The sequence below is a fragment of the Montipora capricornis genome, unplaced genomic scaffold, assembly GCF_036669925.1.
Source record: "Montipora capricornis isolate CH-2021 unplaced genomic scaffold, ASM3666992v2 scaffold_459, whole genome shotgun sequence".
NCBI classification, from domain to species: domain Eukaryota; kingdom Metazoa; phylum Cnidaria; class Anthozoa; order Scleractinia; family Acroporidae; genus Montipora; species Montipora capricornis.
In genome coordinates, this window is record NW_027180194.1 from 71224 (window position 1) to 94191 (window position 22968).

Here is a 22968-nt window from a genome sequence, read left to right on the forward strand (position 1 = left end):
GATGTTTCAGAAGGATGCTACAATATTGGACAAAACTGATTTTAAAGGATATGCATCGACATCAAACCTATTCCTGGCCGTAATCAAGAAAGGTTTTTCATGGGCCCAATCCCCCACATTCAATATTGCTTCATCAGGGAATACCTGGACAGTGCATCAGAGCACTTTACAGCATTGGCATGGGAGGGGAGGGGGGAGGAGTTGTTTGCACGTGATCACACCAAGATGCTTGATATTTTTCTCAACAGTTTTATCCATGATTGTAAGAGTTACATCTAAGGATGAAGTGAGATAACAATTATACCGTCATATGCAGCCTTTTCAAACAACCCTCTTGAGGAAGAATACACTGTACCTGACAGGTTTGATTCCTAAAGAAACTGGTGCTGTGTTATTGGGTGGGTAAAACACAAGAGTTAACCCTATCTCAGAACAATGTGATGATGGGCTAACCCTTAAATTGTATATGAGAGATTTTTTTAAATTTGTTCGATTGAATGTACCCATTGTCCTGATAACTGCAAAAAAATTTGCTTTTGATTTTTCTTCCCCTAGTTTGAGCCATTAAAAGACGCAGCATTTCACTTCCAGTGGGGTACAAAACTGCGCGAGTACAGAAGGGGGACTGGAGATGATTGTGACAACATCTCGGGAACGCTTGTGTTTGTGGTAGTACACTTTATAAGTGCACTACACACTATGCCATCGGGGCTGTCTGAGTGAGCGAGTGATTGAGTGAGTGAAGGAAAGATTTGTAGGCCTACATCGCGTGCATGATTTACAAAACTGATGTACGGTTTTCTTGAATTACAACAATTGATGTTTGTTTGCAGCCCAGGTTGTCGCCTTTTTCCTTTCTTGATTTTCTTAATGAAAAGAGAATATCAACTGTTTGAGTACGTTATTGTCAAATTAAATTCTCAAATGTCTTAAGGCGGCTCGAAAGCGTTTTTCGTTGCGATAGTGTTTGTAAAACGATGAAAGATACCAAAGAAGGATATTTCAGTGTAGGCAAACTATAAATATCTTTGCAACTCTCTTGTTGGGTAATACTTTAAGGGGACTTACGACGTCAAATAAGTTACCATGGCAACACACCAGGTCTACAAAAAGGCCCTCTAAATTTCAGTTTTTGAAGATTAACTGAAAAACTAAGTTGGTGACCTACCGTTTTTATTTCTTTGTTGGAAATCTCCCTAAATTCTTTAACGTCTTAGTGAGTATGACAAAAAGTTATCTAGTAGAATTTAAGATACATCGAAAAAGGGCGTTTTATAGTTTTCAGTAAATTGTACTAGATAACTTTCCCCGAAACTTTTTTTGCTTGAAGTGCCATTGTGAATGATACGTGAACGCAATGCAGCACGCGCAAGGATTGCAAAAAAAATAAAGATGGCTTCAATACTGTTCGGGAATATCCACACTCAAATTTAAACACTCGAAACTTGGACTGTTTATCCTTCTTTATTCCCAACAATAATCAACGTTCGCTCACACCGTACATACATTCCAACTAACAACAACTCTTTCCTGTTTTGGCATTTAAAGGTCTAAGATATCTATTATTCGCATATGATAAGTACATGTCATATTCTTATCTCCTAAAAACACATGGCGCACGTTACGTTCAAAAGCAATTAACTGAAAGCAATTAACTGAAAGCAATTAAGTTGTCAAAATACATCCTTATCTCTTTAAAATTGAAATACAGGCGATCAAAGTTTCTAACATCTTTAAATACAAATACCGGCTAAGTTAAGAGTCTGTGTATAATAAAGTTATTATTAAAGGGTACGTTGTGTTGCGTTACGTAACGCGGTATGTTTCCCAACACTCCCCCCACGCTTGACTCAATTTGAGTCAAGAAACGCACAAACATACTAAAGAGTTTAGTCATTTGGCTGGTTTACCATCGCGCGGGTCTTCCAGACCGCATCCAACGCTGCAGAACGGCGAGGAACGTCGCGCCCTTGTGGCCTTGTAATGCGTTCTTTAGAGACATCTGAGATCTCGGATATCTCGGTTCTAATCTCGACGGGAAACAATTTTTGTACAGGCCTACTTAAATGAGTTGCCCTCCCCTTCGTCATAACGCGTACGTTTGCCCCTCTTACCTCTTTGTCTTTTCCTACAATGAGGCTCTCCACCACTGCCATCTTCCAGCCATTTCTCTTAACTCCCTCTTCAAACACGGTCACTACATCACCTACCTTTGGTGCCCTTCCGGTTGCCTGGGCGTTACAATCATGACTCTCCCTCAAATTCGTCAAGTACTCCCTTTGCCACCTTTTCCAAAAATGCTGCAGAGTTTCATTAACATATTTATACCTCCTCCTGTAGCTGGTTTCGGCTTCGTCATCTTCCTCTCGGGGCTGCTCTGGCAAGGATAACAACCTTCTCCCATAGAGTAGATGCGCAGGGGTCAATACTTCTCCCTCGTTAGGATTATCATAATCATATGTTAAGGGTCTTGAATTCAAGGTCGCCTCTACCTCCGTCAGAACGGTTAAAAGTTCATCATACGTCAGTCGAGCATTACCCAGGACCTTCTTCAGACATCGCTTGACACAACCCACCATCCTCTCAAAGAACCCACCCCACCAGGGAGCTCTTTCCAGATTAAAACGCCACTCAATTCGGTAGTTTTGCATTTCTTCTCTCACCTGTGGATGACGAAAAAGTGTGCGCAGTTGTTTCTCTGTGCCCTTAAATGTCTTTGCGTTGTCTGAAACGATTAAGGCAGGTATTCCCCTTCTAGCTATGAATCTCCTTAAACATCGCTTAAACGTTTCCACCGACAAATCTTCTACCAGCTCTAGGTGGACGGCCCGTGTCACGCAACAAGTAAACAAAGCGAAGTAAACCTTACTCATTTGTGAACCTTTTCCTTTGACAAACAAGGGTCCCGCAAAATCTACACCTACCTTTGAAAACGGCGGGGCTGGTCTAACCCTAAACTCTGGCAAACTAGCGGTCGGTGGCTGAGTAAACGATTTGCCTTCAATCTTCTTGCAAGGGACACAACGACTGATCACACGCTTCACCACTTGTCTCCCCTTCGGTACCCAAAACCTTGAGCGCAACTCAGCAAGCGTACTCCTCACACCATTGTGTAGAACTCTCTCGTGACACTCCTGAATCTGTAGTAATGTCAGTCGGTGTTCTTTGGGCAGGATGATCGGTTCCTTAGCCTCGTGCACCATTTCAGAGTGCTCAAGTCGTCCCTTACATCTTATAACGCCTTTCTGATCTTCATGGAGACCGAATTTTGAGACAAGCTGTTGATAGTTGCCCCCCTTTCTCAATTCTCGCTGTGCCGCCCTTATCCACAATTCTTCTGCCTCTACCCTCTCCTCTAATGCAAGCGGCCCTTCTCTCCTGTCACTCTTGTTTTTCCTTGAGATGTTGTGACAGAAACGTGTGACCCACGCAGTCACTCTGTAAAGCTTTCGAAGTGCGTTGAATTTGTTGATGTCGACCACCTTCTCAATTCCACAAGGTTCATTGATTGCGATAGTCATAACGGCGACCCTTCTTTCCTCTTCACATGTCTCAGTAGTTGGCACAAGGGATTTCTGCCTGGGCCAAAGGTCTTCCGGTTGGATCAACCAAGATGGTCCGCGCCACCACATCTCGTTCCCTTTGAGCTCTACTGCCAGCGATCCTCTTGATCCTATGTCGGCTGGGATTTGCTCACTGGGACAGTGCCCCCAATTCTCTTTTTCACTCAACTTAACGATCTCGTTGACACGGTGACTCACAAATTGTTTCCACTCACCATGGTTCATGATCCAATAGAGCGCTGTCATACTGTCTGACCAAAATTTTACTTTCTGAACACTTACTTGTGAATTCAGCGCATTCTTCACTGTGTACATCAGTTTCGCAAGGATTAGGCATGCTATGAGTTCAAGTCGTGGTATGGACAGCTCTTTGAGCGGTGCCACTCGCGTTTTAGAAGTTAATATCTTTGAATACGAACCTGTCTTTGTCCGGTATACGAAATAAATAACTGCGCAGTAAGCTTTTTTACTCGCATCTGCAAAACCATGTAACGAACATTCCAAGACTTCTTCTCGCACGTGCTCGTAGACACACCTGTCAATCGTGATTTGTTTACATTCTATTAAGCTTTTAATCCACGCTTCAACGCCTTGTTTTATCACTCCATCAAGTGGGTCGTCCCAATTGATCTTTTGGCGACATGCTTCCTGAAACAAAATCTTTGCGGTTATAGTTATGGGACTAATCATTCCCAGAGGGTCAAAGGTCCCTGCCAAGAGTCGCAGCATGTTTCGTTTGGTTGCAGGTAAATCTTTTGCGCGCTCGGCAATTACGGTCAGTTCGAGGGTTATGGTATCTTCCTCAAAATCCCATGACAGACCCAGTACCTTTTGGCCGTTACTTCCCATCTTCAGACCTAGAGATGACTTTGCGTACGTGACATTTTCAGCTGACACCGGGTTGCGTTTCACACCATCAATCAGATCTTTTTTGATTCTCTCTCTGACCCTCGCGTCATTGGTCAGCCATTTTCTGAGCTTGAATCCCCCCTCTGCCATGCGGTTGACCGTTTTACTATACAAATCGGTAACTTCACCCGACGAGGCTCCGCCCCCCACGAAATCATCCACGTAGAACGAATCAATCTATTTCTTTACGAACTCGGGGTCAACTGCGATAAACTTCGAAATGTGATGCCTCAAGGTTGCATTTAGCAAAAAGGGAGACGCATTCAATCCAAAGACAACACGACAAAATCGATAAACTACAATCCTTGAAATGTCTGGGGGGTTTTCTAGCCACAAAAATCGAAGACAGTCCCTGTCTCTCTTGTCCACACCAACATTAAGAAAAGCCTTCTCTATGTCCCCCACGAGAACAACTCTGTTCTCTCGAAACCGCAACAAAATGTCAAACAATAACGGGTTTAATGACGGACCCACATGCAAACAATCATTTAAGGAGGTGCCCGTCTTAGTTGACTTTGACGAAGCATCGTATACGATCCTTACCTTGGTTGTCGTGGCCTCTTTCCTCACCACGGCTTGGTGTGGCAGATAATGTACCTTTGGAGCCGCCTCTAACTCAACCACTCTCTCTATTACTCCCGCATGAAGCTGTTCCTCAATTATAGCTGTATATTCTGCGAGAATTTCAGGTTCCCTTTCCAGTCGTGCAACTTGGCTCTTAAGACGACGCAAGCTTGTGGTATAATTCGTCGGTAAATCTGAGTGGCCTTCTTTCCAGGGGAGCTTCACTGAATATCGTTGGCCATCAAAGGAGATGCTGTCTCTATATTCTTCATATACCCCGCTTCCCGGTTCCTTGATTCCTATGGTTTCCAGATCCCACATTCGGTTCACATCAACATCTAAGCTCCCTTTGTCCTCAGTTTGCACTAGGTTGATTTGTACGGGTTCCGGGCCACTTGACTGGCTCTTCATTGGACCTGACAGAACCCAACCTAATTCAGTTTCCACAGCGACCGGTTCGTCGAGGCCCCCCCTGATTGTACAATCTTTCTGAAAGCTCCACAGGCAATCTGCACCGATCAAAATGTCAATTTCTAGCTCCTCCGTTCCCACACACACATCCGAAAACCACAAGTCCTTAAGGTGGGGATACTCCCCCTTTACAAACTCCACATGACTATTTTGGATGCTAGAAATTTCTGGCACTACATACGCTTCGATTGGGATAACCTTATGGCCACCAAATTGGCTTACCCTGACTTCAACGACATCTCTTAGACGCATGTCCTTAGAACGCTGGCCAAAGGTACTGATCCCTAGCCATTCTTGCCGGATTCTGGCAAGCTGCGCGCGTTGGGCGGCTTTGGAAGTAATAAGGGAACGATGGCTACCAGCGTCAAACAACACTCTTACCCTGTACGCCTCGCCCTCCCCACGGAGAACTGCACGCGCGGTTTGTAACGCAACTCGCCCACCCGTTCCTACATGCAAACTACTAGGACTAGCAGTAATCGGAGTTTTGTTTTGCCCATAGGGCGAAAATTGAAAATCGGCAACAGGAGGCACTGATTGCACAATCCTAACATCACACAACGAAACGTGGTGACCCGCTTGGCCACACTTGTTACATAATAAATCAAATGCCTTACATTCTCGGGCTCGGTGGCCCTTTTTCATACATTTAAAACATCTAGCAAATTTAAAAACAATATTCTTACGTTCCTTAGGATCCTTAACTCTTTGACAGTCCTCGTGGGCATGCTTGCCCAAACAGAAGGCACAGTTCCCATGTTCTTGTTTTGTAAACAGGGCGTTGGCTGTCGCGCCCTTTGCTCGATTGTCCTTACCATCAAGTCTATTATGATGCAAAGGTTTCGAGGAGGTCATTGCATAAAAATGATCCTCTCTCAGTTCCAGCTCCTTTAAAAAGGCTTGCAACATTTGCTCCATTGACCAGGTTAAGAACTCCTCCCCTCTTGTGATCGTCAATCGAAAACTCTCCGGCAATTTCTGCATAATGGCGGGAACAACTATTGTCGAATACGTGTTTTCTTCCACTCCGAGGGCCTTCAATCCCCTGAAATGCGATTCGCACTCGTCAAACAATTTCCTCAGGCGAGGAATGTCTCGATCACTGTAAACTGGCGACAGGTTGAGTAAATCGTTTACATGCGCTCGCTGGATTGCTATCTCCTTTCCATAGCGTTTCTTTAGAGCTTGGACTGCGGCGTCATAGTTTACCGCGGTCAGCGCAAACCCCGCAATCGTTGATCTAGCAGGCTCCTGTACCAGACTTTTCAAATAAGAGAACTTGTCCACCGCAGACAGGTTGTCGTTTCCATCAATAGAGCTCTGAAACGAATCCCAGAACTCCTGCCAATCTTGCAATCTGCCGTTGAACCTCTTTACTTCAAGCTTCGGAAGCTTGGCTTTCATGTTATGCACAGGATTCGCGGCCTGTGGGCTCTCGTTTTGAGACGACGCTCCAGTAATTGCTGGACTTGAATGCATGCTTGGGCTCAGAACCTCCTCCAGTCGCAATACAACTTGGTTCAGCTCTCCTCTGACGCGATCGCTTTCCTCGATCTCTCTTTCTATTAGAACGTCCAGATCTTCGGACTCTAAACCTCCAATGAAGTCTAGGATTTGATTATCCAGCCTTTTCAATGTGTCTACCTTTTCCTGAAGGGCTTGTAAAGACTCCTTACCCCACTGCCTGTCTAACACTCCACCTCCATCGTTAAGTCTTTGCTTGACTTGGTCTAGTAACCTTTTAGCGATGTTTCGTTGACCGTCCCTTATCCGCGTCTTCTTTTCGACGTTTGCTTTCGCCTTTTCAGCCATCTGGAGCTTGCTTCGAAACGTTCAATAACTCTGGTTCGTCAACACTTGTACACTCCAGAATCCGGTTCGAAGGACCACTGTGTTCGGGAATATCCACACTCAAATTTAAACACTCGAAACTTGGACTGTATATCCTTCTTTATTCCCAACAATAATCAACGTTCGCTCACACCGTACATACATTCCAACTAACAACAACTCTTTCCTGTTTTGGCATTTAAAGGTCTAAGATATCTATTATTCGCATATGATAAGTACATGTCATATTCTTATCTCCTAAAAACACATGGCGCACGTTACGTTCAAAAGCAATTAACTGAAAGCAATTAACTGAAAGCAATTAAGTTGTCAAAATACATCCTTATCTCTTTAAAATTGAAATACAGGCGATCAATGTTTCTAACATCTTTAAATACAAATACCGGCTAAGTTAAGAGTCTGTGTATAATAAAGTTATTATTAAAGGGCACGTTGTGTTGCGTTACGTAACGCGGTATGTTTCCCAACAAATACAACAATCATTATTTGCTCAATGCTTCCTCTATCTGTACTATTTTTCCTCATAATTAAACAAAGTGTTTTGATAGTTTTAGTGTTTTATTGAGAAATTTATGTTTGAAAAGGTAACGATGCGAAGAACTCCGCAATTCGCAGTTTTTTCTTTGTTATAGAACCTCGAGAGAACCGCAAAAGAACCCAATTTAATGCAGCGCATGCGTAGTAAGGAAAAAAATTGGGATTAAAATTAATGTGGAATTGCTTTCTCCGAAATAAGCCTATTTCTCGAGAACCACTCGTTAGAATTGAATGAAATTTGGCACGGAAATACTTTACGAAAGAAGTAACCGGAGTATTGAAAAAATTTTGAACTTAAACAGAGGAAATTCTAGATATTCCAGTGAACCTTCAACAAGGCATAATTAAAGATCTCTCTGTCAAATTATTATTAAAATAGTGTTAATTAGTGAGCATCGTTACAAGCTTGTTGCATTCGAATTATAAAGAAAATCTAACAACCAGATTTTCTACAAATAAACAAAACCGATTTTAACGGCCTGTTTATATTTATTCATGTTGCCATGGCAACGGCATAAACGCCAGCTTAACTATCAAAAAACCGAAGTTCGTGTTGTTAACTTGCTTGCTACCAGTTTTGGCGACCAAAGGATGGAGGGTTTTAGAGAAAAAGGAAAATGAAACATAGGTATCAAAAACTGTGTTCAGCTACCTTAAGGACATTTTCCACATTGATTTTGTTTTCACCTCTCGCCTGAAGTTAGGTCATAAATTGCTTATTCCAAAAATCAAAACAAATTGGGGCATCCCCGACTTTGTTTCTGAGAAAAAGGCAAGGGACAAATGCCCTAATTTCGATAGATGGGTCATCATAACGAGTTGTAGCGTCATCTACTTATCCGTCGAAAATCGGAATAATTTAGAGTGAAGGTTTCCGTGCACAGAAATATAGGAGCGGGTTTTTTACATAATCGTATGCCGCTGGGGATGGCGTAAACAGTAGAGTTAATCCTCAACAAGCATTTTCGCAAGCGCTACCCGTTGTAACCGCTTCCGGAATTCAGGACACAAGGAAATAAGAATTTAAAAAAGAACTTCTTACATTGTGATTTTTTCATTTGATTATATTTTGTAGAATTTAAGAAGAGTAAGTGTTTTATGTCTCAAAAAATAGGGGTCACCGATGATCCAAACGAGTAAAATCATGTGATGCTGCGAGGCTCTTAGAGAACTTCGTTTGTCACGTTCTAGCGTGACCTGTCGGGGAAGGACTAGAACCCAAGACAGGATCGATCAATGAAAGGTTTCTGTAAAAGAAACTTTCTCGAGCATAGCAACGAAGTTTCAAGCAAGCGTTATCTTTATTTGCTTAGTGCTTCGTGTCATATCTCTGCATTGCCATCATGCTCATCTTCAGGAGTAAGGTTTTTGTAAAATATAATCTCTGGTTGTTTCCTCGTATGTCCGCACAATTCAAGTGGATAAGTAAGACAATATAATTCTCTATTTTCAAGACAGTAAAGGAAAAGAACGCATTCATTTTGAACTAAGAAGTTCGTAGTGTAATAAAAACATTTTAAAAACTCAACCCCATTAAATTTACACAACGTCGCTGACTAAAACCAGCCTTCCTCGAATTTTCAAAACTTTCAGCCACCACTCGATTAGCTACCTTTTCCAGACCTTTTCCAGCCTCCCACCCCTTTCTCTTTAACGTTTCATGATAAATTGGAAAGAAATGTGCCATTCTTTGCCGGCCTTTTGTCGCCATAAGATCTTAAGTATGGCATGCAGTAATGCGTTACAGTCGCGTTAACTGCGCACTACAAGTTGCGCACAAACTACGGAGATCGTCACGCAAGCTCACATTCCACAGACATTCTGCAGGTCAAATAAACAAGAAAAAAATTCCCCAGTCGACCATAAAATTTTTACTCTCAAAGACCTGGTCAACTTCTCTGCCTGCATTTAAAAAAAGTCAACCGTAATTTCCTTGCAACGGAAAGAAAAACGATAGAAAACTATTCTTATCTTTATCATTGCGATCGATCAGCAAACAATGTAGACTGCATCAGCTTTTGTGTTGAAATTCCCACAGCCCTGTTCTCAAAACTTTTGTCCACTGTTAGAAAAGATGAGCTCTTCTGAATTCAACGAAACAATAACACATCGCAACTTACTTTTCACATAATTATGTCAAAATCTTTTAGTCATCGAGTGTACATGTAAGTGAACGTTCGTCAACACTACTTTAATCAATTTAATTTTGCTGATTGGTAAACATGTAGATTATGTCTTGGCTAGTCTGGGTCTGTTGGTTTCACTGCTAGCCTCTTTCTTCTCTTGTAATTTATTCACGATACCATGGCAGGGGACCTCTACCACACTTGAATGACCTTTGAAGACACACAGACACTATCCCAGGAAAGAGAAGTGACCCAACCACACCAGTTTTAAAGTGAGTGAGAAACGTCATTTGCACAGAAGATGGTATTTGTTACACTACACAAGCCTGGTCGAGGACTCGGAGTTGTCATTGTCCTCACTGATACATCAATTAATAAAATTAATAACTATTTTTACCTACCCAGATTCTTCTGATCCCACGATGCCTGTAACAAAATTTTTCCATAATGTTAACAACAAATTGCTCTGAAAGTCTAAAGGTATTCACATATTATACAAGACAGAACAAGTAATACTTCAAGGGCCATGAACGACAAAAAAGAAATATGTACCACAAAAGGAACGAGAAGCATGGATGTACACAAATGAATACGATAACAACGGATTGCATTTGGGTAATCTTGAGTATCGCGATCTTCTTATAGTTTTGCCTATGCGCGAGCCGTCAATATTTTGTAGTATTGCCGTCTCACTTTTGCAGCCTGTGATTGGTTCTAATGTTTAAATTGACGTCGTTGCACTGAATTGGGTTGCTGACGTACGCAAACAAATACGTTTCGCAGGTAGAAAGAACTGAAATTTCGGAATATATTTTCTCCCATCTAGCCGTCAATATAATGTGGTATTGCCGTCTCAAAATCACAATTTGTTTATAAAAACATCAGCCCGATTTTGTTTTTAGATAAACGCTGTTTTTGCTCAAATCACCTTGTCTGTAATGTAATGATAATTTTATCAGTAAAGGATTCCTACATTACCATTTCCAAGCCAAGCCATTTCCGTATCTAAAAAAGCTGAACTGGTTACGGGCACCCTACTAGCCAATCAGATTCCAGCCCCCTGAGATGCTTCAGAAAAAAAATAAAAAGCATTTATTTATCAATATCTGAAGCATCCTTCTTCCAGAGAGTTCTGGAAGTACCGGTAACAAGATTTTTGAAATGCAGAGCCTAATTTAGTGTAAAGATTTTTTTAAATTAACCAACGGACATGCTTACAGAAAAGAAAAATCTATATAATGTATATCACCTTGGGAGTACGTAGCATAGCCAATAACAGCTCCTGTGCCCTCTTTATCCGAATTAGATTCAAAATTTATTTGCAAAGTTTTCACATCCCTGACAGCGAAATATCGAATGTCGGGCATTTCACAGATCCTTCTCCTGGTTAAACTACTGCCCTCAGTGGTGTTACCTTGAAGAGAAAACATGACAATGATTTTTTTTTTTTTTCATTTTAGGGTCTCTAAAGTAAAACACAAGTGGTTTAATTTGGGCAAGTCCAACATCGTCAACAAATTCTTAGCTCAACAAATAATGACACATTGATTGTTCCTTTAGCCACTAGTCCAACATCCCAATGACCAAAAATGTTAACCCACACTGTTGATTTGCTTAATCAGGTGCCAAACTTCATCAACCAATAATAGTTTTTGGTCCACATTGTTGGTTTGTTTAGTGATGTGTCCAACATCATCAACCACTAAGTATGTTGACCTTAATGTTACCACAATGATTGTTCCTTCAGTCGCTAGTCCAACATCCCAACAAATTATTTTTAATTAATGCTGAATCGAGCTCACATTGTTAGTTTGTTTAACCATGTGCCAAACCTCATCAACCCATGATAATAGTGGCCCACACTGTTAGCCGCCCAACATCATCAATAGTAATGAATAGTAATGATGTTGGTCCAACATTGCTGGTTCATTTTGCCACATGTCCAACACCGCGAATAAATAATTACGTTGGCCAAACATTATCAGTTTAAAGCCCTGCCCAAACTATCGAACAAAGTAGGATTCAACGCTCCAACTTCGATCCAACATTGTTCGACCGTTTGGCCACCCATGTTGGAGGATGTTAGTCTAATATATTTTCTTCAATCAAGTGTTGGATGGAGTTTGCTTTTGACCAAGCATTGCGACCAACAATTCTACTCGACGCGACAATGTTGCAGTGTTTTGCTGCTCATCCAATAAAGTTGTGTCCTGAATCGAGTCACGTTCGCGCTGCTAGCCAATCACGAATCGCTATCTTAATTTTAAGCCTACAACCCTGCACAAAAGTGTTGGGAAGGTAGCGTCACTTTTGAGATAGCCCCCCTCCTACTTATCAATTTTGGATTTGCACAAAACATAGACACACATACACATACACTGTACAATGTATCTGCATATAAGCCAAACAAAGCACAAATAAATATATGTTATTTGCCAGCTGGGAGGTCCGTATAGCGAAAAACTGCGACTACGGTCATAGTTTTTTTATATGCGGACCAACACTTAGCTGGTAAATAACTTATTTATTTTTTTCCTCTCTCTCTCCCTTCCTCTCTGAAATCACTTTTTTTAATTGTTGACTCATACAGCGCTTGCTAGCAAATGTGGTATTAAAGGGACTTACAAACTGAACATTGTTCCAGCGTTTTATGCACTACTGTACCTTTTAGGGTTTCTAAATCCATTAAGATCTCCATGTTCCAATTCAAAATAAATCATCAAATCTTACACCCTGTACACACCTGTGACAAGTTATTTACACAGTGCTTGAAATTATCAGTCGTCCCCTTGTCCCAGACGACCAGAACGTTTACCGGGAGACCAGTTCTTGGTAAAATGAAAAGCCTGGGCAACCCAACCAAAAAAATTAATACAGTCAACTCTCTCTAAGACGGACACCATCGGGACCGGCCTCAGCTGTCCATCTTAGAGAGGTGTCCGGCTTATAGAGATTCGAAGTAACATGACCCCCTGTAGATAGTTTATTTGAAAAACATTGCAACCAAAGGTTGAATTACGCATTCATTTAAAAAATGAATGCTGTACCTGTGTACAGTGAATACACGTCTGTTTAAAGTTTGTTTTAAGTTGTTTACTTGAACGAAACCTACCTGTTTTAGATTACGATACAATTCAGTTGTCACCTCCAAGTTCTTTTTTGAATGGGACAATGACTGATTTAATTTTAACTTGTACTGTATGTATTAAACGTCTGGTGTTAAAGAGTCATGTACAATTTTTCTTCCCTAAATCATAATTTGCGGTCACATTCAGCACCTCACAAGTGTCCGTTGATGATTTCAATGTGTCCGTTGTCTGTATTATGGAGGTGTCCGTCTTATAGAGAGTTTGGTTATGGTAAAATGACTAAGAAACGGCCATGACCAGCACCAACACCAGGTGTCCGTTGAGAGAGTTGACTGTAGAAAATATATTCCCTAGAATTACTGTATGCAGCACCTGACTCATTTGTTGGTTTTCTATTGTCAATGTCCAACTTGCACAAAAAACCACAGATGCACACTTAGAAGTAAAGGATACTCAAGCTCCAATACCATGTGATTGCATAATGTGCAACCAAGCATTTATCAGGGCAACGAAATCTTATTTTCTTCAATTTTAAAATCATTATTTGTAGTCATTTTATTGATATCATTCAACGGAAAATTAGTTCATTGCACGAGGCACAATGTCTGAAAATTGGATATTAGAAATCTCCTCACGTCGCTTCAAAGTTTAGTTTGCATAATTTTGATTGCATGGGTTTAATATAAAATTCACAAATTTTATTTATCGTCATTACAGCGTGATTCAAGTCACCATACTTCACAAAACTTATCTCAGTAGAAGTGCTTTTTGAGAGGTATTCTCGCTATCCACAACTGTCAGACCTTACAGCATTTATAATGGTTGAAAGTTTTTTATGTTTAGGTATAATTGTTGAAAGTATGCAAAATTCCCATAAATTAACCGTACATGTAATAATTATAAGCTGTGTTTGCCCCCCAACCAATGTGGTGTGGTAAGGTCTATTCCACGTAGTGAAAAATGCCTAAACGCTCAAAAGGTTACAAGGTACCATGAAAGTGTAACGGGTTGTCGTTCCAGGACCATGATAACATTTAGCTACGGTTTGGTTTTACTCACCACTTATAGTAATATCATCACTTGAAAGTGGGCCTTTGTTAGGCTTACAAAGAAAATTTACTTCCAGATGAAAGCTTGCAAAAAAGATGCGGAGGTCCCTTGACTTGGGAATCTGGAGTGTCCAAACACAGGAAGTAGTGGGAAGGTATTGGAGAGGCCAGTTGGGGGTAAGCACTGTTCCACTCGAAGATCCAATCAATTTTGTGCTGTATAGACATTGTAATGTACATTAACATTGTTAGTTATTTTGAGCCAGATAGCTTGATGCATAATAAAATTATTATGTCAAGCACTGGAGTTTCAGTTATGTCCTGATGTTCAAGTACAGTTTAAAATAATGCACTCTGAATTTTGATAAACCTTAAGAAGTGTGCCTTCAGGAGGAATAATATGTACACCCTTTTAATAAGTCTAATATATGCCGTTTTCCGCTAATGACGTCGAACTCTTGCTTTCAAATTATTTTTTTATTTAGAAATGTACCTAAAACTTTTCAGATTTCTTTTCTTATTTGAAGCCTTTGTACATTTCTGAATAAATTTTAAAAGCATGAGTTTGACGCCATTAGCGGAAAACGGCATATATTAGACTTATTAAAAGGGTATTAACTATATAGATTTAGCCAAGCCTGACCTGAGCCTGCGATCCAATCAAAAACCAGTACCTGTTCAGCAGATACATGTACTTTGTTTTGACAGGTGTCAATTAACCACAACATGGATGTCCAATATCAAAGATATTCCCACCATGAAACACAGGTTGCACTAGAGTTTGAGGTTGGCATACATGGCGGGGTACAGATGCGTTAACATTTTTTCTTACCAACGGTGCTCTGAGTGAGAGCCTTTGGCGCACGGCGCACCACTAAAACTTAACTCCAGTGCTTGGTGGTCAGCTGGGGCACTTTCTTTGATTTCACTGTCAGCCGGGACTTAAGGGGGGCTTTGATAGGAGTTCCAATAATGGGAAATAATGGTCTTCAATCCACACAATGGCAGATTAGGATGGAAAGTGTGGATGATGACTACTACCCCATCCTGCCTTCTAAGGAGGAGTTGAACCAAGGACTACACCATTTGCATGGTACTTAAGGGGAGCATTGCCTTTGAATTGACATCTCTCAGCAAGTTCCACATGAACCATGAAAAAAAAAAAAACAGGACTCAAACTCATGACTGTGTGATTCCACGGCACTGCTCTAACATATGAGCTGTGAGAGCTGCAGTCTGTGACAGTCCCTATCCCTATGTACCTTTGAATAGTACTATATATAGCACATGGAACTTGTCTGAAGAGGAGCAAAAAATGCTTAGAATATTAGAAGCAACTGGAAGAAAATGTGAAACTCCAGTCAAATTACATTTGCATATTGAATGCTTTTGCCTTCAAAGCTTGAAACAAAGCAACCAACCCAACCCAAAAGAGACACTCCTCTTTTGCATCCAAGATCGTTTTGATGGATTTCAAGAATTCCATAAAAATTATGAAACCATAATTTTATCACACAACCCTTGAACCTGGGGCAGAGCAGTCCACCCTCCACAGTCAGTACCAGTCAATCTGCTAGAGCTCTGTAAACAAGAGGTTGACAAGATGCTAGAGTTATGTGTTATACCAGGGTTGACACACCCACAGACTGGGTGAACAGCATCGTCCTGTCAGAGTTACGACATGGTAAGATGAGGTGGTGACCCAGTTGAGCAATGCCAAGTTCTTCACCCTTAGTAGATGCTAAGAAAGGGTATTGGCACATCCCACTGGATGAACCCAGCTTGTACCTTAATGCATTTGGTACCCCCTTTGGAAAGTTCTGATTCACCTGGCCTCCTTTTGGCCTCATTGTTTCCCAGGATTTATTCCAGAAACAGCTTGACTCAGCACTTGAAGGCTTCGGGGTGTCACACAGGCATAGCAGATGATACCTTCATCTTTGGTTCCACAGATAGCAGGGACATGACAAGAATTTTAGCCAACCTGATGGAGCGAGCCCGGCAGAAGGGCATCATATTCAATGAAGAGAAGCTGCAATTTAAATGTCAGGAGCTCCGTTTCTTTGGACACACCTGGACCCCACAAGGTGTGAGGCCAGATAGCAGTGAAGTAGAAGCCATGCAAAGCATGCGACCTGTAGTTGCCCAGCAACCAAAGGCACTGACGTACAACACTGTACCAATTGCAGATGCACTGTCTATATTTTCACCTCAACCTGCAGCAGCCAATAGCCAGCTACCACGGCTTGAAATCCATTACTGTATGTCAGAAAGCTCACTAGCACCTCCTCACAGGCAATAGTGAATCACCTTAAGAGCATCTCTGCAGAACATGGCATCCCATCCCAGCTGGTTACCGACAATGGATCACAGTACAGCTCTAAGGAATTCAAAGATTTTACAGAATCTTATGGTATTGAGCACCTTACCAGTTTCCACCATTATCCAAAAACAAAAGGGTCCTCTAAATGTATGGTAAAGACAGTATTTTTAATATTACACCATCCTGGTTTTCTGATTGGTATGAATTTGCATAAACTTCCTCCATTTAGTTTTGACTTTGGGGGACATTTATGGCCTGGCCGTGTAATGTTAAGGGACAAATTGTCCTGCAAGGGGGAGACTGTCGCAATTTCACGCTCTGGCTCAAACCCTGCCATACAAAGACCTGGAAACCAGGAACCATCTTGAGAGCAGCAAAAGAACCTCGATCATACATTGTCAAAAACAGTACCACAGAAGATGTATACTGAGGCACAAGATCACATCTCAGTCCAGACGCAACAAGTTCCGGTGCACACAGTCCCACACCAGTCCAAGTACCCACAGCAGTCACAAGACCACCATCACCATCCAGGGAAATGAAGCCATCTGCGAGTGCAGACAACCACCAGGACACAGCCCAGAGCCAAGACCCCTTGCAAGGATCGAGCTTTTCCCAGAGACAAGTGGCGGGTGTTGGACCAGATCCGGGCGGACATTTAAACCACCAGATAAGCTGAGCATTTATACGAGTGCTGTTGTTTCGCATTACAGATTTACATGTAAGTTAGGTCGAATTGAACATTAATTTGAAAAGCGCTGTTGTTCGTTGTTACAGTTAAGTCCTATATTGATTAATTTAGTATCACCTCATTGAAGATCTGTATTACCCTATGCATTGTTGCAAAGAGGGGGATGTCACACTATAGGTCACATGTTACGTGTCACGTGTACATTATGCAAAGTACAATGTAGTTCGGCTCCACGTGTAGCGGCCATATTAGAGTTATAATAAATGTGAAAGAAAGTAAAACAGTTGCCTTGACTAATTTCCAGCCAGTAGTTTCAATAAAAATACCAACACTGGATGAAAAGCATCGGCTACTTTTTTCCCCAAAATTGAACTAATTCAAGACATATTCTTGTAAGCTCAAGATTAAAATTCATTTTGACAAATCTCATTCATTTTATCATTCTTATCAGAGAAGACGTGAAAGTCGAGTTAAAAGCTTTTATAAATTTATTTCTTTGACAGGCATTAATTCACCTCCTACAGGATATAGTAATGGTATGAACATGCAATTGACAACAGCCTCGGACAAAATTATGGTTGAAACACTTTGCAATACCTTGCCCTTCCACAATGTTGTTTTGGCAAATGGGCACAGAAACTCTCATGCAAACAACATTGTGGGGGGGGGGGGGGGGGGAAATTGGCCACAAAAGCTTCAGATCTGTAGAGATCTAATCTGTAATACCCAGTCCAAAGGAGTATATACAATTAACTGAAGTGAGTGTGGTGTAACGAGAAGTGCTAGATTTCTATCCCATATGAACCATGTGAACTTTAGCCCTACTGATGGAACTGGGCCCACACAAGGACAGAGAAAAACTCTGACCACGGTGGTCTTCAGTTAATTCTGTTTAAAATATAAGTGCTACACGGGCAACGTTTGTATAAACGTAACCTTTCAAAGGAGTATATATTTGCATTTCTGTTCATTAGTCCTTGATTTCAGAGGGGCCGTCACACTTTTGCTTGAAGTGTTTCAGCCTTTGTGTCAAATCGGGACCCGGAGTCCAATCGCTTTTCTGCAATTCAAAACCAATTAAATCGCTCATTACTACAGCTGTACTTGCTTTAATCCAGCTTGTTGCTAAGTCAGTACTTAAAAAGTAACTTACAGTTTGTTGCTACTGAGTCTTCGGACCTTCTATTCACATCCAACTTCTGACAACCAATTGTTTTACATTCTTTCCCATTTATTGCAACTCTAGCATGGCTGCTACACGTGGAGCCAACTACTTAGCATAATGTACACATGACACATACCGTATTTACCTGTGCATAAGTCGACCTTTTATGGCCTCAAAAGAAGCTCCAAAAATCGCCCTCGACTTATACAGCACAATTGGGTCAAAGATTTTGAGCCAAGTTCCAGCTAAGTAATTTATTCAAAATTAACATAATAATGTTGTCTTGGGCATAACAATCACAGTGGACAAAAGCCGACAGAAGACTTTAAAATGAATGACAAAAGACTTCAAAATGAATGTAAGCACTGTACTTAGAAAGAGAAAATGGGAATGTGCCGTATCATTTGCCAGAAAAACGGGTTGTTCCAATTGAAAAACAAATGAAACGGTCTATTTTCTCTGGCACTTGTAATTGTGGACAAATATGGTACGGAAATTTCCGGGCATTCCGGTCAAAGCCAGAAAAAGGGAATACCTCAACAGGTATTACCTTTTACCCGAAAACATTCCACCAGGATGAACCGTGCCATTTGAATTCTCTCTGGAATTATTGAAAATTCCATTCAAATGGTAAGCGCTCAGTGTTTTCATTTCCGCAAGCCACACACCGCTATAATTCCTTCCAATGTTCCAACATACCTGCAATTTGTTGAAGGATCAAGCTTTGTCACATTGTTATCTGAGGTGTAATTAGCTTCAAAACCAGCACCTTTCATTGACTGATCAGACTTGAACACCAGCCTCAAGTAATTATCAAATGAGTAGATCTTTGGCAGGGAAACATTTGAACAGGAACAGAATTTTCCAATTGATGCATTCTTTTGAATAGCATCAAGGCTAGAAAATTAAAACAAAAGGGATTAGCTACAGCGTAAGCATAATATTAAACAAACAGACACTTTGTCTCTTTACGTACAAGTCATGTACTAGTACAGCATTTGCTGAAACGCTGGCATATTAACTTTTACGTGACAAATGAAAGATGTCAAATACAAAAAATTGCTTTTGTAGATGACTTGTCATTTATGTGGCAAATTACCATGATTACTGTAACTTAATTAGTTACTACCAATAGAGCGGTTTTCAATTGAGTATCGAAAGTAATTAGTGAATTACTTTGGTTTATGATTACTTCACTCAGTGATTGGTTCAAAGTTCTCGCGCCACTTTTTCAACCAATCAGAAGTGAAACCAAAACCAATCGTGGCTCGCGCATGCACATTTTCCCGCGCTTTGTGTCGGCTACGTGCAATTACTTCGAGTTTTGATTGGTTTACTGGATTGTGTCCGTCCTTTTTGATTGGCCAAAGTAATTACTTTGGTTTTGGTTTTATGACACTCATTTGAAAATCGCTTTAGACAAGAATAGAGTACAAATAAGGACTAGTCAATATAACATCAAGATTATATAACAGAGCTACACGTATCTCGGTAAATTTGCAGCAGGTAAAGTTTGCTACAAGCCTAGAAGGCCCATCAGGCCGGCACTTATCTCCGGTTTCCATAGCATGAAGCGACTAGGAGTATTTCCACTCCCCCCTGGATGGGATGCTAGTCCATTGAAGGGTTACCCCCAGAATTAAATTCGCTAGTACTCATTTATACACCTGGGTGGAGAGAGGCACTGTGAGAGTAAAGTGCCTTGCCTAAGAACACAACACTATGTCCCCATCCAGGACCTGAACCCGGACCACTTGATCCGGAGGCGAGCGCACTAACCATGAGGCCACTGCCCCTCCCCAATTAGCAGCAGAGACCGTTGAAACTTGGTACAGTGTACATTGGTTCCCTATGGCAACTCACTCTTTTCCAGTTTTCCTTCAACCTGATTTCAATATTTTGGTAACCTTAATTAAGCAAGAATAACGTCATCACTTGGCTAACTTGCATAATTATAAAAACTTGAATATCTCTGGAACAAAAACAGATATTTGAAAATAGTAAACAGCATTCTTCTTCTCATAGAGACTTAAAGCGTATGACTATTGTCTGAAAATGGCTTAGATAGGAAATATGTGAATTTCATCATAGTAGCACCTTAAAAGGTTCAGACGCATTTTTATCCAAGAAATTGAATGCCCCATACAGGAGACCGGGAGATTTTATCAATTTATATCTGGCAGACTCACAGATAATCCAGGAGAGGTGGCACGTACGCTATTGGAGAACAACCAGGACAACTGCCATAATTAATAGCACGCGCAGTCGCAGACTGTAATGACGACCGATGTTTCAAATTTCTGACAATGTGCAGAAGAGCCACAAGTCCATGATATGTGGAATTCCTGCTTTGGGTCTAACCAGAGTCCATGTTCTTGGCACTGGCCAAAAGAAAAGCCGACTCTAGACACAAGACTGTGTCTTACTTGGTGACAGATTTGCGATGTTTTGAGACATTTCAATGTCTATATTCCATTATGCTGCTCACCACTTTCACATGGTGAATTACTGTTATTTACTGCATAAGCACCCATGCTCATCAGGTAAGTGACCCCTTCTCAGAGGAAAGTTCAAGATTGCACCCGGTATTTTTTTACTAAAATGAAAAGGCACTTGATTTCGAGATAAACGCTAAACCTCTGATTATCACACAGAAAATTAAAAGTCGTTGAGTTTCTTTGCATTGCAGCTCCAAAATAGAAAGATCAAATTTCACAAACAAATACAGTGTAGAGCATACTTCAGAAGCTCTGACAACACAGGGCACAATCGAATTGAAGATGCAAACTTTGGCCACTCAAGTTAAATAATTTGCAAGATGCTAGGAAAATTTTCATTCTCAGTGAAATTTGATCAGCTGTGAAATCTGCCACATTACATGTGACAAAATTAATGTTACATTGACTCTTTTGTGACCATTCAGTGTTTCAAGTTTTCAGAAATTGTAGTGACTGCAATGTTTGGCAAACCATTCAATCTGAACATCTTTTATTCAACTTTCCGGTTGTTTAACGGACAACTTTTTTTTTCTTTAGATTGTGTTGCTCACAGAAGAAATTTGTGTGACCATGTCCTATGGGATTTAAATTTGATTTCCTTGGCGCCATTTATCTTTATCACTCGGCGGCCATTTTTGAGACCGTAAATGTGACCTCTCACGCGAAAACGTACACTAACGGTTTTCCGTTGAACGGGTAAAATCCAACGGCTTCAACGGGTTTTCCAACGCTTTCAACGGGTGCACAAAAAATTCCGACGAGTTGCAATTTTTTTCCAACGGTTTGTGAAATTTTTTCCAATGCTTTTTACCGACACTTCCAATGGGTAGCCGAACTGCTTTTTTCAACGGTTCTTGATGATTTCCAACGCTTTCAACGCTTTTCAACGCTGTTGATAAACCCTTGCAAGAAGACCACTTTTTCAAATTTTTCATCTCGGAAAGGGGGCTGAAAGTCACCATATGAACAGACACCAATTTCATCTCGGTAACCGAGCCAGCCCGGTTAACCGGGCTCATATGAAGAGGCCCTTATTTCTTCCAAATGCCCGGTCTGGCCGACCGGTCAGTTCTGTTAAATGGAAAGCACAAAAGAGGAAAAAAGTCACATGATGAACTGAAGCATGCATTGTTGTTGACCTTTTCTCGTGCGAGTATTTTCTGATATTTTCAACGAATGTTAAGTCTAAACTTTGAAATTTCGAGGAGAGTTGTTTTTGTAGCGTTTTCAATCCAGTGGAATCATTTACACAAATGAACCAGAAAGAGGGATACATGCTGCTAAATTTGACTCAATGCAGATATAAATAAATTCATTTTTTGGAGTTTTGTTTGACTTACTTTGGAAATGGGGTTTGACTTCTTGAGGGTAAATTAATTGTAGAGAATATTACCTGAAGGGAAACATAGTTATCGAGGGGTTCGAGTTACTGAGGGTGAAACTGTAGTAAATGTATTGAGCAATTCCAGGTAAAATCATTTTGGTTCGTGTTAGCGCGAGCTTCGAGTCACCGAAGATTCGAGTTATCTGGGGTCAATTGCACTTTTTTGCTGCCATTTGTTTTCGTACTTCACTTGGTAGTTTTGAGGTCTCTCGCGCGAGTATTTTCTGATGTTTTTAACGAATGTTAAGTCTAAACTTTGAAATTTCGAGGAGAGTTGTTTTTGTACCGTTTTCAATCCAGTGGAATCATTTACACAAATGAACCAGAAAGTGGCAAACAATAGATCGCAAACATCGCACATTACACAACTGAACCAGAAAGAGGGATACATGCTGCTAAATTTGACTCAATGCAGATAAAAATAAATTCATTTTTTGGAGTTTTGTTTGACTTACTTTGGAAATGGGGTTTGACTTCTGGAAGGTAAATTAGTTGTAGAGAATATTACCTGAAGGGAAAAATAGTTATGGAGGGGCTAGAGTTATTGAGGGTGAAACTGTAGTAAATGTATTGAGCAATTCCAGGTAAAATCATTTTGGTTTGTGTTTGCGCGAGCTTCGAGTCACCGAGGATTCGAGTTATCTGGAGTCAATTGCACTTTTTTGCTGCCGTTTGTTTTCGTATTTCACTTGGTAGTTTTGAGGTCTTAGAGAGAGTATAATGAGTTGGTCATAGCTTTATTCGATTT

General features: G+C 40.9%; 2 protein-coding genes across 2 annotated transcripts in view; both read right to left on the reverse strand.

Moving 5' to 3' along the window:
• The window catches only part of LOC138036109 (bone morphogenetic protein 1-like), a 33750-nt gene that overhangs the window by 5322 nt on the left and 5460 nt on the right, over positions 1 to 22968 (reverse strand). The window contains exons 2-5 of the mRNA XM_068882467.1: positions 19038 to 19235; positions 14170 to 14375; positions 11271 to 11435; positions 10423 to 10447 (exon numbers count right to left, since the gene is read on the reverse strand). Coding sequence (XP_068738568.1) covers positions 10423 to 10447; positions 11271 to 11435; positions 14170 to 14375; positions 19038 to 19235 — 594 coding nt within the window. The remainder of the gene's footprint in view (positions 1 to 10422; positions 10448 to 11270; positions 11436 to 14169; positions 14376 to 19037; positions 19236 to 22968) is intronic.
• Positions 331 to 7991, reverse strand: LOC138036114 (uncharacterized). Its single transcript, XM_068882471.1, is given in 1 exon segment — positions 331 to 7991. A coding segment is annotated over 1 exon segment (5430 nt). The 5' UTR covers positions 7320 to 7991; the 3' UTR covers positions 331 to 1889.